At 39.2% G+C, this 19536-nt stretch overlaps 1 protein-coding gene across 2 annotated transcripts in view; it reads left to right on the forward strand.

Annotated features, from left to right (window-relative positions):
- Positions 1-19536, forward strand: part of NOL4 (nucleolar protein 4) — a 199280-nt gene that overhangs the window by 20207 nt on the left and 159537 nt on the right. For both annotated transcript variants that reach the window (XM_075141908.1, XM_075141910.1), the window contains exon 2: positions 14596-14745. In XM_075141908.1, the coding sequence (XP_074998009.1) occupies positions 14596-14745 (150 nt within the window). The remainder of the gene's footprint in view (positions 1-14595; positions 14746-19536) is intronic.

Genomic DNA, 19536 nt, shown 5'->3' on the forward strand with positions numbered 1-19536 from the left:
TGATGGGAAATTACTGTGTCATTTCCTTTTAAAGACTGTAGCACTCAAAATATACTACTGTAATAGGCTATTTGCACAGAACAGAACAGGACTTGTCTGCATGGCCTTCTTAACATCTTGGTGATCCATGCTGATTTGGCAGTTGTAGACGTAGGATTTTGAATTTAGAGTTTTCCTAGTGAGGGAGAGCTGGCCTTATATGTGGTTTGGGTAGCAGGTGTGATTCATCAATAAAGTAATAGCATATTTCTTTTAGAGCAGACAGGGCTTAAATGATGTAGATAAAGTACATATTCAGTCCACATAGCTGACTCCATCTGTTGGTGCAAGTGCTGCAAAGCCTTTTAGGTTATTTGGAGATAGTGGTTGCTATAAAGTGCGAGCAAATGAGTGGGTGCAATGTATTTACAAAGAGAGAGATGTGATACAAGAATTCCTACTACACTGGCATCCTTGGTCTTACTAAATGTTTCACGATACACGTGATCTCCTGCAGTGTGCCTTGGGAAATGTAGTCTAAGGAAGAATCAAGCCCGATGTAAGGAAAAGGTGAAGGTTTGAGAAGAAAAATTGCAGCTTCCTGTAGGCACAGCAGCATCTCAGAAGATGCAGTTTAATGTTGAATTGATGCAGAAAGAAACAAAATACTGCATTTTCAAATTCAGTCCTTGTTAATGTTTTGTTCAGCAGAATAAAAATGTTGTCGTTCATGTTGTCAGCAAGATGAAAATAGATGTTGGCTCTCCTTGTAACATAGATTTGAAGCTTTATACCCCTAGCCATCTCTGACGTGTCTGTGAAACTGCGATCTCTGTATCTGTATCAGTTTTGCTGAGGAACTAAAATTGATGATGGTGTGTCCCTAGTCCTTTGCAGGCAGAGCATCATTTTAGAGACAATAGGACAATTTGGGAGCTTGAGCCATAGTTTATTAAAATCAACACGAGTCTTCAGTGGGATTTTTAATTATGTTATTATTTGTGAAGAAAGAATTTGCTGGACCCCTTGCAAGGGAAGCTGCTTTTGGCAGGAACAGAGCAGGAGTTGAGAGCTACGCTGGGAACAAGGTGGTGATCTGGCAAAGCCTTAGGGAGGTGATCACCTATTTCTCACTGCCACTGAGAGGCCCTTGCTTACTCTTTCTCAGCAGATATGATCTAGAATGGCAGAGAGACTCTGTTCCCCAAATGAGTCCTAGAGAGTGTTAGTATCGTGTCTGTCTTCCAAGTGAACATAACTAAGGAACAGCAGCACAGCAGTCTGCAAACCTTTTGTAGTGGGCGGTTGGCGTAGGCTCAGCCAAAGGTTTTGCATTTACCTCTACTAGTCTGTAAAACAGTCTCTCAGAGGCAGTGGTGAAAGCTACCTCTGAAGAGTCATTTAAGAGAAGACAGAAGAAAGTACATCATGAGCAACATAAGACAGTCCCTATTCTGTCAGGGGATGGGCTAAGTGACCATTTGATTTTTCTTTCATCTGTAATATCCCTGATTTTGTATAGTACTATTCATCCCAAGAGATCCCGTAGCATGTTGCAAGCTAAACTGTGAATTACAACCGGCTCTGGGCTGGATGGCTGTATCCATCAGTCAAACTGTACACAGCATGTGTACGTAATGAGAAGAAGAGAAATATTATTGTCATTCTTATTACTGAAGACATCTGAGTGCTGTGTCCCATTATCTTAATACAGCCAGTACACACAAAGGAGCGAGAAAATGGGCAAGTCACTTAATATTGATGAATTATGGTTTTGCTACAGTTTGAACACACTAGTTTAAACTAAGATATGAGGAGACAGAGCGCCAAATTCTGGTGAACCTGATGTATAATACAGTCAATATACTGTATTTAATACACAATTGAATTCTAATGCTATGTTTCAACTTTTCTTCCTGTTCTGGTAAACAGCTGAGAAATTTAAAACTTTATTCTTTTTACATAAAGAGAGAAAGGGCAACTAAGGATACATACTCAAAGAAAAAATGTTAACATAGTGCTTGGTTCATGTTTTGAGCACAGAATTGTACTAATAATTATGAAGATTCGTATAGTTTGCATATTAACTGTTGCAGATATGAAAGAATAATCATGAACTTTAATTATACGGAGCAGACTATTTCATCTGCATCTTTCCTTTTCTTTCATCAGCTGTGCTTTATGTATACTAATATTAGCATGCGAAGCAACACTGTATGGTAGTAAATTCATGGGCATGCCTAGATTAAGGCAGAGACTTGCAAACAGCTGATTAATAGGGAGTCTTTAACTTGCAAATACTCTGATTTCCTATCTTCTATCATGCATTAGATGTTGGGTAAATCTGGTTACCTACTTATTCAAAACATCTATTTTTGCAGTACTGTTGAGGAAACAATATGCTTTCCTTCATTGTTTGACTGGGTTTTAAAAATTCTGTTAAAAAAAGAAAAGAGATGGTGGACAGCATCATTAGTGGTCAGAACTGGGTCAGAACTTACTCTTACCTTCACTAAAAAATTAAGAAGCTGACATTTATAAAAATTAAGAAGCCAAATTTACCTGATAAACCAGCATTTGCAAAGTCAATGTTGTAATTTGTAATTACCATTGTTTTGAACTGTTTGCTGTTTTGGGCATGCTCCAGATTTGATGCATGAGTAAAATTTGTGTGATGGAAGATCTAACCCCTTTCTATTAGGAGTTCATGGTTCAGACATCTATGTCTTTTTCGGCTTCAAAGCAATGTAATAAAGGAAGGTACTTCCATTCACTCTCCTGTTTTATAATCAGTGATACATGTGCATGTTGGATAAGACTGCAAAACATTTAAAAGAAAATTCATGTATCTTTTAAGTATAGGCTTTAAGTATAGGCAAATCTTTTAAGTATAGGCTTTCGAAGAAGGTGATTGCTATGGAGTAAAGGTCTGAACGAAGGACACAGGGAGCATGAACCCACTGAATTTCCTTGCCAGTGGCAGAACAGACACAGATTTTGATTCCCAGCCTTCAGATGAGTGGTGCCTGAGCATGCCTGAGAGAACATGCACGCAGTCCCTGTGGAAATTGCTAACCATAAATCTGTTTAAGCCCTGAAAAAAGTGTTTGGACTGCATGAGGAGCTGCAAATAGACTGAGAGAGGAGCAAGCAGGGGGAAGAAGTAGAAAGTAGTGGGGAAAATGCATTTTATCTTACTGTTTCTGTAAGAAGAACCAATATCACTCCCACAAACATTTAAGTAGAGTATTCTCACTGCTTTCAGAAGGGCATTAAGTAAGGCAAGAAAGACTTACGTTTTTATAGTGCTTATTGAAAGAAAGGTTGATAGAGTTTATTTAGAGAAAAACTGAGTCTACCGGGTTTTCAGAGTTCAGGAGACTGTTTTAGATGGTTGTATTCTCTTAGTGCATAACCCTACAGGCCAAGTAGAGTTTGGTGGGTTTTCTTGAAGGTTCATCATGTGTAACATTAGCAAGTGTTTTCTATCACACAAACAGCTTCAATATATTTGATACAGAAGTATTTTCCTTCTAAAGGAGATTACAAAAAGGGTTCGTAAAGGCTCCCTTTTTCAATCACCGCCACCATTTTTCTCTTAGATTCTTTTTAGATATATATTTCATTTACATCATTGTAGCAAGAAGTAATTGGCAAGGTGAAGCTGCAGACCAGTGTTGAAAATTTCTCCTAAGCAAAGTCTGGCTAATATTGACTTCAGTGTACAGTAGCAGCATGTTTGTGCTGAATGGTGATATGAACTCTCCATCTGCAGATGTCAGCCTCCTAACTATCATGCTGGTCAGGACTGAACATATGGTTGAGCAGTGTTTTTCAAAACTTGGTTCTGCTGGCAAGGATTGGCCTCTTCATGCTGTGGACTTTGTTTATGGTTGGGGAAGGGAGGAAGAAGAAAAGGAGAAAAAATGGGTGTAAATGATCTGACTATCTGCAACAGTGCTTCCTCACAGAAACACAGGTTTTTGTGTCTGGCACTTGTTCTTGCCTAGGTTACCCAGGAGAGAAAAGTGCTGTTGTAGGAGTGAAAAAAAATAGAATTAGGGAAATGTAATTTAATTAAAGAAAAAGCCTACAAATAAGTTGTTAAGGAGCCCCACATAAGTCTGCTGAGGTAATTTCATTTTGTAAAACTTTATCTGTGCACACACACACAAATATTAACAAAACTAATAAAAAAAAAAAAGCAATATTCTTTATTTACCAACTAATTTAGTTTGATACTTTTGAGTGCACAGGCCCTCCCTCGGGTCTGAGATAGGATCAAAAAACTTGGATTTTTTAATGTGTTTTTGGAAGGATAACTTTTGCACCCCTCATAATGAATTTTCGTGAAGAACATGGTTAGATATTTGGTTCATAGCATTTGCTGGCTACACTGAAAACTTGTTGCCAATATCTGACATGACATTTGCTGCTTCTGTTTCAGATCTGGTGGAGAGACTGTGTATCCAATGTTTTGCCTGATTCTTCTAGGTACTGTGTTGCTTCACCTGAGAACAGATTTCTCCCTGCAGTTCCTACTTTGCTTACGTTCGTAGATCACCAGGGCTGTAGCACCACTACTGCTAAAACTGCCTGCAGGCAGAAGTCCGTGTGCCAAGCACAGACCCATACATTCAGTTTTGTACAAACCTGACTGTGCTGAGTCGCCAGTGGCCTGTTTCCCTGATCAGGTAACATTACCTGTGCAGTTAGAGCGAGCCCCTTCGTAATCCCTGCCCATTTGTCCTTGCAGAAGTCTAGAGGGACCTCCATTAGAGGCTGTCCTCTACAGCTGCCCTCTGGGAACTGTGCTGATACCGTGCACTCGTTTTGTATGAGCAAGAGAACAGCTGTTGCAGAAACATCGATGGGAGAGATTAGGTCACACACTTCATCTCCCTGCCACCCCAGGGCTATTCCTTGCAGTACGCAGCAGGTGGAAGGTGGAAGCAACTTTAAGGGACAAAAGCCCTTGCTGGAGCTGAATGCAGAGATCTAGACAGAAAAACACTATATCCCATTAGCAGTCTTCTGATCCGTCCTGTTCCCCTAACTTTTTGAAGTATTTTACCAATTAACTAGGATTTTGAAGCAATTTATTATGTTTTTAGAAGTTTTGCACTGAGTTGTGTTGATTTGTGGTGTGGTATCTTCCTGGCACCTGATTGCGGTATGTAACTCTTGGCACTTGCATATCGCGTTATTTATTAAAAAAGCTCCCTCTGCGAACACCCTTGCATCAGAGGCTTATGAGTATTTGGAATATGATTTAAAAATATACATTTAATTTCACAGGCAGCACTTTGGGGTAATGAGTGCTCATTATTTAAGCTTCACTTTAGTGTTAGGTTACTTTTGGCGTACAGTAGTTGCATTTCATCAGTCTGAAAAAAGGTGGCATTATAGATCTACATTGCATTCCCCTACTGCGTGAATACCTGTAAAGTATAGCATACTTTAAAATATAATTGTGTAATTGTTCATTTTTGGGACATGATAGGGATGGTAAGACTTAACATTTAGTTAGTAGCTTGCCCATTTCTTTTTGCTGAACTGATGACAATACCAGATATTATAATTCAGAAAAAAACCCAAAACATACCAAACAGGTCCACTCTAGGATTCACACCCATTCATTTTAAACTCCCCTACAGTCAAAAATATTTGAAGAGAATTAGTTGTTTTATCCTGGTAACCTTGTTTGGGAAAGGCAAATCTTTTCACCAAAGTGCTATATAGATGATACAAAGAACTGTCTATTTTGAGGTGACAGTAAAACTAAGTTTTGTATGTATTGTCATTGCTAGTAACTTTTAGAAACAAAGTTTCATGGAAATTAATGTACAGTGTGCTGAGTTGTCAGAGCGGGGAGCTTAAGTTCCTTCCCTTCAAAAAAAGCTACCAGGAGTAGCTGACCCTTCCAGATTACCTCCGAGACTGAAAAGGCAGTTCCCCTGCGAAGCATTTAGCATTGTAATCTTCTCTGGAAAAGTCTTGGAGTAACTGTTTACAGTTTGGCAGGTATAATTATCAGATAAAATGTATGAAGAGCAGAAAGACATGACATGTACACTTAGTGCTCACTTGTGCTTCGCTGAGTTGTTATCCTTCTATTTTTTGTCTTAGTCTGATGGTGTATTTACCATTTTTTGAAAAACTGAAGAAATCTGTAGACAGAAAGATTACCACCAATGTCAGAATCACTTCTTTGAACTTTTTTTGGTGTCTCTTAGTTAGAAGAAATCTTATAGCTATCCTAATACTTACCTCTATGTTTAGTTTTACTTTCAGTAGAAGAATAACATGTTGCTTTAATGGGATGAATTTTCACACATTTTCATCCTGTTTCATGGTAGAACTGAAGTCTTGGCAGTTTTTTTAAGCTTAAAAACTGCAATTTCTTAGAATTCACACAATTACAGAAAATTCTGGTAGAAGTTCCTCATACCTAGATGAATCCTCTAATGAGTCATCGAGAAGGAATGAATGCATTAAAACTTTGATCATGAATGTAAGCTCAAATAAAAACTTCAGTTAAATTTGGCTATGTTACACTCCTCCTCTGTTCAATTATCCTTAATGTCCTAGCTAGGTTTATTAGCTCTCAGCTGCTTAACAAACAGTGAATTTGAAGTGAGCAAGTGGAGTATGCTGGATATTTCTAGAACTGTAGTGAATATTTTCCAAAAAAATAGACTTCAAATTCAAAACTTAATTATTTCTAATAGAAAACTAACCCTCTAGAAAAAAGCATCCTTCAGGGAACAGGAAATAATACAATCTGGTTATCAAAAAAAAAGAAACAATTATAGTGCTTCTCTCTTAAAATATAGACTTCTGAACAAACTATTCAGAAATGGCCTAAGATCAGAAATTATTTTCTAGATTTTTTTTTAAATGAAGAATTCATTGGTAAATTATAGTTAAGTTCAAATTAGCCACAAAAAAATTGCAATTTGCTAATTAATTTTTTTTTGGTGTTAGAAATTGACCAAAATTGTTTACTTTGAAGTGCAAACTGCCATCTCCCCGCAGGTGTTATATGTGCTTTTCTTCCCTCTGTCCAATTCTGGCTTTGATTTAATTGGAATTGTCCCATACTTTTCACTGAATATGATGCATTTAATGCCTGGTTTAATTGTTCCTATATTAAATATACCAACTCAACATACTTTTGTAGACAGAATACAGCATTAATTTGCTTTCCCTGACAAAAAAAACAAAGAAAAGCAAAAAACTGCCAGCTGTAATAAGAGCATGCATCTAATGATGGAAGCATCATCTGTCATTTTAACAGGCTAACTAGGCAGGAGTTTGCTGGAGAGGAAGGCAGGTAGAGGGAATAATGGGGCAAATATGGTTTCCATGTCGGAACAGGTGTTTGTTCAGCTTCTTTCTGTTCTCCCCAGTCACATCAGTGCAATGTGGGTCCTGAGCTGGATGCTTTAGTATCTTCCTCATTGTGTTGGGTAATGTTCATCCCAATGCACGTGTGTGAAAAATCCCATCTCGTTGTCTTACTAAGGAAGCTGTGGCTGCATCTGTACTGGCATTTTAATTTGGAAAAGGAATGTGCCCTTGAAACAAAACTCCTGACCATGCTCGCTGTGCTGCTTTTCACACTGCAGTGTTTTTTTCAGTGCAGGAACTGGATTCCTTTCAGTAAAAGAAAACTGGCATTTGTTCCAGGCATGCACCTACTGGGTTGCAACCAGAAGTGAGTGTCCAGTGCAGGGGACCAGGTTAGAGCTAGCCTGAAATACGGACTGTGTGGAATCAGCTCCTTGGTATCAACTGCTTTGCTCTACAGATCTGCTGCTCCTGCGCTGCCCTGCTTGCTGACATAGATGCAGCTCATGATGTTTGGTTAGCGTGCAGCAACAGACTTCACAAATAGTAAAATGTGGCCTGTCTTGTGACCCGTTTTTGTTCAGAATGGTTGCGTAAATGTTTAAACACCTAAGGAAGAAAAATAATCAGGTGTTAGTGCACTGAGGGAAAACACTATTCAGACCTCAGTTAAGAAGTAACTCTTAACTATGAAGAGTAAACTGCAGCCAGGGCTCTGCCTGTCCTGTACTTCTCACTGGGGTCTTCTCTTGCTGTTCCTTCAGGGCTCTGAGTGCATTTGATCTTGAGGCGGCTTTTTGAAATTGTCTTTTGCCTCCCATATCCATGCTTATTTTCAGTAGGAGACACAAGAGTCCATAGACACATTCCACATTTCATTTCTAAGCTCTTCTCCTGCACTAACACTGATGATGATAGGTCTGCCTATCCATCCGCACTTCTGAAGAAAGATGAAAAAGGAAAGTTTCTGCCCTTCTCCAATATGGAAAGAGCTTTAAATATTTGTCTCAGAGACACTGGCCAGGTTATTACCCTGTTCATGCCAAAGGGGCCTCTGAAGGTACCTTGTCTATCATGAAATAATTTCCAGGCCCATTTTACTACACTTCAGGGAAAGAAAGGTGATAGACTTCCCTTTGCAGTTTGGCAAGTTGGGTTTCACAACCCATTATCTCTAATTGCCAGAGCTTAATTTAATAGATTCACACCAGATGATGGCCTCACCTGAAATGACTTGGTAGGATAGTCCTTTTAGGTGGGATCTTTTAGAATTATATGGCAGTCACCATTCACCCGTTGTTGTTTGTGGACAGAGATTTTGCTTTGGTGCTTTCCCATTATCTGGACTGGTCCAAGAGATAAAGGAGAAAGGGACTTCTGCTCAGTATTGATTTGCTCTTCCTTATCTTTACTGGGTCTCTTGAACTCCCTCATCAAGAGAGACAGAGGACTTTTTCTCACCTACAGCTTTCATAAAATCCCCAAACTTTGTGTCCGTTGTTTAGTTTTAGTCTCTCATCTCAAATGGCATATTAATTTGCCATTTTACTTCACTTTATTCTCTTTATTTTCATGAACCATTTCCACAATTAGTTTGACTCGTTGCTGCCATATCCCAGCTCAGTGGTTTAGTCTTTGTAGGGTTTATTGCTCTAAAGGTTCCAGAGAGAGGACTTGACAGCTGGAAATGGTTCTGGTGTGTATCTGCCTTAATATAACTCTGATTTTTCCTGTCTCCATCTGCTGGTAAAAGATGAGATTTGCTGTTCAAACAGATCATATAATGAGTAACAGAAACTATAAATTTAAAATAATAAATATCCCTTTCACTGTTAAAGACACTTTCCATTAGGAACTGGATAGAAATGCTCAATTTATTTATTTTTAGGCTGCTTAATAATAACTATCAAATACTAATAACTTTTGATCTGTTGTGGATTTATACTGCGCTGACAGAAATGAGTTAGATATTCAAATGGATGTACTAATAATCTGGGAATTCAAATCAGTGTGCTCATGAAACTAGATCCGTTTGTTTCTATGGGAGTAAGAGACATTCTAAAATGGTCGTCCCTCTTTTTAAATATTAATATTTTTACAGTTACTGAGCAAGCAGATAAAGGAAATAATGTATAATGGGATTTTCAATCTGATCATTTATTTTATCTTATTTCTGCAGACAGGTGTATAATGCTCGTGTTCTACATAGACTACCACTGGTTCCTCCTAAGTTACAATACAAAGGGAATAAAACACCTACATAGAATCATGTCAGGAGCCCATTGTGTAAAACCTAACAAGGCGGGGTTTATGTGCAAAACTTTTTGTGAGGATATAGTTCATTCAGAGCACAATGTTTCAGTCAGCAAAAGACTTTGCTTCCCATCCAGTGGAAATGCAGCTTCAAGACTACAAAAGGCGATACTAGTCAGCAGAGGTGTGGTGACACTAATGTGCTTTAATTCTGCTGTCGTCTGAACTGGTGTGTATCAGAAAAATGTTACACATCGTATTTCTGCATTCAAAGCAGTCTTACATTTGTATGTGATTTGTGTTATGTAATGAAATATTTAGGTTGATTGTTATTTCCTAATGTTTTGTAGATGCTTCTGGCTTTGATGCTTTTACAGCTGAGGTTTTTATAGACCTGAACATTTTCTATAAAACCACCAACCAAGCCTTTACTTTTATTTTCTATTTCAGTCTATCATGTATTTATAGGAATATTTTTCAAACACTGTAAAGATGCTGATAGTTATATTCATTCACGAAACATGAGGGTATTTTATGAGACCTATTTTCCCCCAGAAATTTCAACATGAGATGGTCTAGGTATTCTCAAGCAAGGAATTGCAAGCACTTTTGTTTCAGTAGCCTTAATTTTAAAGGCTTGTATTAAATTTTGTTCTCTGTAAAGTAACTGTAAAAATGACAGCCTTACATTTAATAGATCTTTCTGCTGTCTTGACTAAGAGTTTTATCTGTTTGCTTCACTGGCAAACTTTTTTCCCTTCTTTACTCCCACTAGTCCTGTAGGTTCCACCTCAATAAAAGAGACTGACTCTCTCCTCAAGCATCCTTGTTCAAAGGGATCCTTAGCACTTTCTGAGAGGTGCACAACTCTCTGTAAAAGATACTTCTGTCCAGAAATTTATTCTTTGTGTAGATATCTAAAAACAAACAAACAAACAACTTTAACAAACAACTCAGAGTGCAAATGGAATTTGTAGGACTGAAAATGAAAAGAAACATCTATTTATTTGTATCCTAAGAATACAGGAAGAGTACTGAATAAACATAAATCCAAGAGCAAACAGGAAACTCTGCAATGCAAAGAGTAAAATTAAGTAACTCTCACTGGTAGAGATTGAAACCATTCCGGCAACTATGAGGAGGAATTGTATTTTGGCAGTGCCTGTCATGCTGCTGGCCAGAGAGGAATCTGAGACAACTGGTTTAGGTTAAGGGCATACCTCAGTGATGGCTGAAACGAGTGGGATGAAGCTCGGCCTAAAAGATTTAAGAGTCTAAGTCCAATTTTCAAAGTGAAACATTCAGCAAGGCTTCCATTCCTAAGTCATTTTTGAAAGTGGGGCTTGGACACTTGCCATGACGAATGCAAGTACTAAAAATACTTCAGTGATTTATAAATATCCTCCTTGCTATTCCAGAGTTGTTAGTACCCAAGTCACTTTGAAAATGGCATTTAAGCTTCTCAGTTGTAGAGTTATCAAGAAGGAACTCAATTGATATCTAGTCTATCCAAGACAGGATTTACTCAAACTATCCCTGACAGCTATTTGTCTAACCTGGTCTCAAAATCCTCCTGTGACAGAGATGCCACAGCCTCCCCAGGCAAACTATTGCTGTACTTGACTATCCACATCAATAGTAAGTTTTTCCTAATGGCTAATGTAAATCTCCCGTGCTGTGGTTTAAGCCTGTTACTTGTCCTGTCCCTTGTGGACATTTCATAGCCTTTCAGACATCTGAATAGCATTATCACATATTCCATCATTTGTCTTTTTTTAGCCTTAGCTGAGGCTAAAGAAATGTCCCCTTAGGCACCGTGAAAATTTTTACCTAAAGCCAGCTTGTAAAGTAGCACTGCTTTGTTAATGCCTTTATCAAATAGCAATTTCAGGATAAAAGTGTAGTGTAATGGCATATGGCAGGAAAGCCTGATAGAACTGTGTCCACTTCAGAGACTTCATGGTTTAAATGGAGATTTGGGGTTGTATCACTTACCCAGCTTTTTACTTTCTGGGATGTCAGTATTGGGGTATCAAAAGACTCAGTAAGTAGCTACCTTGTCAAGTTACTCATCTGGTGTATTGCTTCTGCAGCTAAGGCTTACATCTCTGCACAGCATTGCATGTTGCCAGATGGACTGAACAGCTTACTCGCAGCAACTCAGCAACTTCTGCAGCACTGCAGGCTGTCTGAAACAAGGTCTACCTTACTGCCTTACACAATACCAAGCAGAATGAAGCCTGACCTAGTCATGTCCAGGCCCACAGACAAAGTTATGATGAAGTTACAAGTAGAGATGTTAAGGAATAGTACTGTCTTCCCCTGAAGCAGTTTCCACTCACTGTAAACCATTTTTTTCCTACCCTTTTTGACTGACAAGATTTGGAAAGTTTGTATTCATTTTCTGGCACTTCAGTTAGGAGGCATGACAGAGTTTGTGCAGATTTTACTTCATTGTATTTTTAGAAGTAGTAGCAATGCTTACTGTTTCATGCAGCTGGATGGAGGAACGCAGCTTCAAGAGCGCACCCACATCATGCCTGCCTACCTTTGGGTACCAGTGTCCGGGGAGGGGGGTAGGAGAACCATCAGAAAAGAGCACTGCACACTATGGCTGCCAAAAGCTGCAAAATGAGTTTTGGTTTTGAGTTTCTTCTTTGAATGTATTCCTCATGCTTGCCTGTGTCAGCTCCGCTGAGGTGGCATCTCAGGTTTTAAATTAATATTGTTGTAATGCATTTCTCTTTAATTAAAAAAGAGAGCTCCCCCGTAGGAAATTTCCTAAAACAAAACTCATTAGTAATAAACAGATTAAATCTTTATCAGTTAATCAACACTATAAACTTCTGAGTGTTCAGAGAGCGACGTGAGATAACACTGTCGTCATAATAAGAGTGTTTGAAATCATTAGGGATCCCACCGTGCCGTTTGGGTGGTGAGAAAATAATGATTGAAGATGGGTTCATGTGTGAATTCCCCTAAAGATTAAATCTGCAAAGATCTGGTTTTTATGTTGGTCCCATCTCTAAAGCATTTTTTTTTTAAGTAGTGGGCAAGAGTGATGGGCAATATCAAGCAAATTCTTAATGATGCTGATACTAGAACCTGTCACAATGCCACAAAATTTTTGAGCTGGTGGTTAGTGAAATTTTAGGGACTGTTCCTGGGATGGGAGCCTTGCCGCCTTCTCAAAGCAACTCCTCCCAGTTCATCTCTCTGAGGCTTTGACCTCTGCACTACAAATTCCTCATCTTCCTCCACCCTGAATCCTCAACACAGTCACTTCCGTCAGGTCTATGGCAGTCCTCTCATCACGCACATGAGGGAGTTCTGCTCTGGTCCAGCCGTCTCCTGGGGATAAAGAGCACAACCTGCTGTGCAGATGGAAAGGACAATGTAGCTTTGGGCAGCGACCTCTTTGATGAAAGCTGGGGAGAGGCAGGGGCATAGTGGAGCAGGACAGGACAAAACTTGTATGGCTGGTAGTGTATCAACACCTCCTAACTTGGTAACATTTGGAGTCATACACATTTAGGAAGTTACGCTATAGAGGCACTGACATTTTCTCCATCACTACGGGGAATGTGTCAGAGCTCCTCTGTGTCACCCTGGGGTCTTCTTTGGAGCCATTGGGATTATTTGGGTTCTTTCCATGAACTCTATGAAAAATAAAAGTAAAAGTGGGCTGGAATAAAAATAGGGGCAGTGAGAAAAATAAATCATGTTTGTCCACATCAGCAAACTTACTGAAATGGGTTAGCAAGAAGTTATTAGCAGGGGAGCGGCAACTGGGAGTCATACATAACTATTGCCTTTTCATTTCTCATCTTTGGTCTTTATTTGGGCACTGCAGCAATAATTGCATGTGTTTTGTCTTTTGTCACAAAAGGGTCAGTGTAAATCAGTTTTGTTGTGGCATGAATTACGGCAGCAGTAATGGTATTGTCAAACGTGTTAAGTTTTGAATGCATTTATTGCTTAAAATACTCATTGAGGGTTAGGTGACACTGTTGCCTCCAGAGGTCTAAATTCAAATGCTGTGTTGGAGTAAAAGTGAATTGGCCATCCTCATTTTGTTCTTCACATACTTATGTTGTATTACAAAGCACAGCCTGCTTGATAGATGCCTGCTCTGGAAAAACTTCAAGAGTCCCAGTTCCTGCCCCTTCATTAGAACTGAATCCATAGACAGCTGTAAAACAAAAAGAAACCTCATATGGATGGTCCTATTTAAAAGGTGGGAACTGAACTGCACTGATTAATTTCAGAGACATTGGGGACTGTTTCTTTTTTAGAAGTCTTTAGCTACCATGGCACTATTGCTTTTGAAAATCAGATGGTAGGTGTCCTCACTTTTCTGTCACTTGTTCCAATTGGACATCTGTGTACAAAAATCACAAATTTTAAAAATATCCCTTTCTTTTCCTCATATTGTGATATGTCTTCATGTAGTATATTTTCAAGCAGGTTTTGCAGGGGTAAATTGTTTGTAACAACTTCCTTTGTATTCATAATTACAGTCAGCTCTGTCACCTGTGAATTAAAACCTTTTATTAAATACCTTTATGAAATGCTAGGTACAGATTTACTGGGAGGGGAATGAGAGGATAAAAGAGCTGTTGCATTCTTATTAACAGCCACATAATGCATTTCTGTGCCACGTGTTTGGAACTGCCTCTGCCTTTGAATCTTGTTTGTGCATTTGGTGAAAGAAGCACAGATACTTTTTGTTTTGTTTTTTAAATACTGGAGTGAAAGATCACTTTCTATCAAGAGACCAAATGCCCTGGCTTGGCAAAATGGACTGCCTGCGAGGGTCCATATGATCTGTCTGATCATACAGCTTTCCTACAATACTGTGTCTGTCATCCACAGGGTGGGTGACCTTCAGATCTCAGTGGAAGGGTCTTTAACTCCCTGCTAAAAAAGGAGAACGCGTCCCATGATTATCATAATTTATCTATTCATCCTGTCCTCCTTACTTTTTCTTTTCTCTTTTTTTCTTTTCAGGATGGAGTAGGTGTAGATGAGAAGCTGTCTTTACGGCGGGTAGCCGTGGTAGAAGATTTCTTTGACATTATTTATTCCATGCATGTTGAAACTGGGCCTAATGGAGAACAAATCAGAAAACATGCTGGACAAAAGAGAACGTATAAAGCAGTAAGTAAAAAAACCCAACCAACCAACTAAAAGTGAACGTCAGTCTCTAAAAGCGTGAATTATTTGGGCTTAGTCCCATGGCATGCGATTTGTGTTTTTTCCAGCTGGATTAGTACTGCAACCCTCACCCTCAAATTTATTTCAGAGATCTTTCAATAATGCATGAAAACATACCGTTTAGAAATCCCATTTTCTGTGTGATAAGGACCAGATCCATTGGCTTCAATAGAGATTTTCTCATTGGTACAAGCAGAGAATTTATTCTTTCTATAATGGTTTGACAATTTCTCTAGTAACTCTGTACTAATTAATTGTTATTAAATGGATGAAGTCTTAAAGAAGGCTTAAAAGGTATTGCCAGAACTTTGCTAAATGAGGTGCTGTACTTCAGCATATGAATGAACTTGCCTTATAGTTTGTTGCTGCAGACTAAGTATAGTTAATGGTTTAATGGTATGAAAACTTGTAAATATCCTAAATTCAAAAGGCCGGAAAGCTACTAGGTACAATGAGGGAAGTATTGAGAGGGCAGCTCTCACACCTGCATAAACTAGCTGAGTAGAGAGAAGTGATTATTTCTAAGATTTTTAATTGCACGTTGTTGCTTGACCTAACCAGTTCAGCCACTGCCTTAAAATAGCTATAAGTAGCTTTTGTCGTTAGTGGCACAAATACACCACTTTCTTTTCTTACGGAGAACTAGTGAAACATTCACTGCACTTTCCCAAGGTGCTTAAAATGTATGTGCTTGCGTGGATTTGCATGGCCAAACTTCCATGCGCCGGGCTCGTGTCTGATAGTGCCAGGCACGCTCAGTTGTTGTTCTTGATCCACCTGCCCAGCTGTTTCCAGCTGCTGAAGCACTGCGGGCTCCCCCAGGGCGCCAGGGCAGGGATTGCCAGCCAGGGCCGGTCCCACTGCCCTGACCAGGGCGCAGGGCATCCAGGGCACCTCTCCACATGGCTCCAGTGGGACGGGGCCAGCGGGGGGCTGCGCACAGGGCCCTGAGGTGACCTGTCACCCTGAACACAGTGTTCTTCACCTTAAAAACAACCTGCAGTCGTGTCAGCCATTTTTTGTCAGAGGTCACCAAAATGCGTTGGAACTCCAGGTTTCTGATATCCACATCTTCAATTTTAGCCATAAGAAATAGCTATTTTTCCATTTCTGTTTTTTTTTTTCAGGTATATAACAATCTTTACTATGTATCTATGAATCCCTTCACGGATATTTTATTTATAGGCTATTTCAGACAGTTTGTTGCGGGATAAGCTCTTGGCAAGATTTCTTATAATTTGTTCCCGGTGGTATTGACCTTAAGACAGATATATGAAGGAAGACACCAGTCATCTGGGTGTGCTTTGTAAGGCTTGGAGTGATATTTCAGGGTGAACAAACACAAACTGTCTAAATTAATTTTAATCTGTCACCTCGGCCATTTTGATATTTGGTCTTCTCTTCTAGAAAACATTAGAAAAGTAATATTTTCATTGACCTTTCTCTTTCTATTTTGTTTTACTTCAGTAAGCTGTTCAAAGGTATAGGTCACAAACTTCGTAGAATAATATACAAGTATAAGGAATGCTGCCAACTATAAATACAATACTTCAAGTCATCATCCTACAAATACATGCCAAGTATAATATTTACTACTGTAAGAGTCCTGTGATTCCAGGTCAGATAAGAAACTTGTTTATTGTGAACAGCATGAAAGACAACTAGTGTCTCTTCTGTGAAGAGAACTATTTGTGCAGATTCAATAGCCTACACAGTAGTTTCATTTGATGTTAACTTTTGTTGTAATTGAGACCTAAGCTTATTACATCGTTATGAGTAGAGGATAAGGATGCCCAAACGTAACTTTGTGTCATTACGAGAGTCTGCATTATTTGTGCATTCATTTCATTTATTAAGGGCATTACGTCATATTTGCCAAGGACAGGATTCATATATATAATTTCTAAAGATTTCCATAAATTAAAAAAAGGAAACAAACTAATACCAGAATAAACTAATATCAACCCTTGCTCTCTATCCCAGTATGAGAATTAGGTTAAATCACAGGCCTCAAACTCTACCAGACTAACTGGGGAAATGCATGCTCCTTTACTGGACCTGTCCATGAAAGTGCTTTTGCTAAAAATGATGAGCTGTAGTGTTGGTCTGTTTAGCAAGCCACGCAGTATCTCCTCCTGTGGCGCTGCAAGAGGAAAGAGGTAGTGTCTCGGCTAACTGTCTCACAAAACATTGTACCCTAAGAGCTTTATAAATCAAACTGAAGTACTTTGGCGGGGTTTAATTTTATTAAGTGAATTGGGAACAAGATTAATTTAGTCTTGTTTCTTTATTCACATGTCAGAAGTGAATCATCCTTGAGATCTGTGAATATATTTATCATGCATAAGTATTCACCAAATAGTTTGAGTGAACAATTTTTACAGGAAGGATGGTTCACAAACTGTATGCTACAACTGCTATTTGTTATTCATAATTCCTGGCATGTGATGATCACATTGCTTCTGCTCTCTGACTGGATAACTGAAACATTTTAACAGAAAAATGATGGGGAGAAACCCACCACCAATTTTTGGTACAAAATTGCTAAACTTCTGAAGTTCGTAAATATTGTCATGGATAATTCAGTACCTGAGTATTTCTAAAAAATGACTGGGCACAACCCTAAGAATTGCAACATATTGATTTCAAGTAATTAATTTGCTTATGTATGCATGAGTCTTTATTTTCAATAGTAAACCTGCTCCACTCAAAATTTTGAATAGTACTCAAGCATGATTAGAAGGGTAATGAAATTGTCAAAGGTGACTTAATAACTACTGTGTACATTTACATGGAGTAACAACCTTGGAATAGGTAGGGTCTTTTTAATTTTTGATAGAGTCACCCCAGATGCTGGAGTGCTAAAATACATCAGTATGTCTCGCTGAAAGCGTGTTCAGAACAGCTTACAAACTCAATTAGTGAATCTGTAATCTGCACTGACTTGTTTGTGTTAACTGTGTGGAAATGAATGGCATTTTTACAACTGATTTCTGTGGGACTCCCTACAGTGGTGCTGCACAGGAAGATAAACAAGAAGTGGTGCTTGGTACCTCTAAAAGAGCAGTGTATTGGAAGAGAGCCTTTATATTTTAATTGGGGCAGCAATGTACCAAACTCAAACTTTATGATTTCTTGGCACAAACCCTATAGATTAATTAGGAAAGCATCTGTGCTTCAATATTTAAGTTTAGAATAAGGTCCCATTTTCTTCTTCTCTGCACACTAACAAATGAGAAAGGAATTGTACAAAGTCTATGTAGATGATGTGAGAGAGTAACCTTGAAAACACGCAAAAAAGAGTGAGCTTCCCATTTAACTGGCAGGTTTTGTGCTCATTTCAAGTGCCCGCCTTGTATACAATATGAGATTGATGGGCTGTGTTCCTTGCCAGCATAACTGTAGGTAGATCTACACCAGCAAAAACCCGACCTGGCTCATATATATAAAATGAAACCAAGAACTTTAAATCATATCCGGAGTACGCCAGACTGAAGGAATACTTAATACGATGTTTATAATCTCAGCTAGTTCCCCAGTTCCCGGGGAAGTTTACAAACAGAGAAGACGACGAGGGCCTTGATCTGGGAGATAATTCCCTCACAAAGGCAGGATATGTGACACAAGGCCCGTCCGAGTCGGTTGCTCAGCAGGGGCACAGGTGACGAGGAAGGTGCGGAAGGTGAAAAGAGCATGTTCCTTGGTGCCAAGGAAAGCAGCGGTGCCCAAACGGGTCCCTGCTTGTCCTGCATTCCCCCCGGGTCCTCTGCCGGGCTCCACAGGAGGTGGAGTGAAATGTGCTGATGCAAGGAATTGATTAAGCGGTCAGGAGAAAGTACCGAGGATCCTCGTAGGGGTGACTCTGCTAGCACTCGCTGCTACAGCTCAGTGTCCTAGAGGAACTGCGTTGCTTTGGGATAGTACTTTTCACTCTCTGTCCTAAAGGACTTATTTTTGTATAAGCATCCCACCCTGAAAGGAGAACTGAGGTGTCAAAGTGGAGATGGGGATGCACAGGAGAGAAGTGTTCAGGAGAAGAATCCGTCTGGCATATTGGGAAAGGCATTCAACAAGCGCATAGCTGGCTTTCTGTGCCTTTGCAGAGCTGCATTTCTTGATTTAAACTATTCAGCTGTGTCTAAAATTTAAATTCAAATGCTGAGGGGTATACCAGAGGTGGGAGTAACTGGGAAGAGTTGTGGCTACAGTAACAGCATAATGCAACAGGCTCAAGCTGTTAGGACAACTCTCTGTGATTCAGTGCAAACCAGGAAAAAAAATAGCCTTATTACATTTTTCAGGAAACTCAAATGGCCTCCTCTCAGGCCCAGCTATGGGTACAGGTAGGCCAGATTTAGTGATCAAGCCCTGTGTTTCAGAGTAGATTTTATTTTTAATATTCTTAAAAAATGTGTTAGATTTGCATTCATTTAAACAACAGACTATGAAGAGTAAGTGCCTCACCTTTGCATGTTATATCTGGACAAAGTTGCCCATAGCTAAGTGAATCATCTATCTGAGCACTGTTTGTGTAAAAGTCTTGTAGCGACCTTAAACACCTTAAATTCTATGTGCATATTTTACTTGAGTATTTTTTACCTGTGAAGGGTGATCTAATATCTGCCTGTTGAGCCTGCGTAGCTGCCATGCAAAGCCTTGAAACGTTACAGCAGTGAACTTGAGTTGTGAGTGAGGGTTGCGATGTCTGAGCAGGAGAAATGGGTCAGTTAATAA

Source organism: Calonectris borealis, chromosome 2, assembly GCF_964195595.1.
Source record: "Calonectris borealis chromosome 2, bCalBor7.hap1.2, whole genome shotgun sequence".
Taxonomy (NCBI): domain Eukaryota; kingdom Metazoa; phylum Chordata; class Aves; order Procellariiformes; family Procellariidae; genus Calonectris; species Calonectris borealis.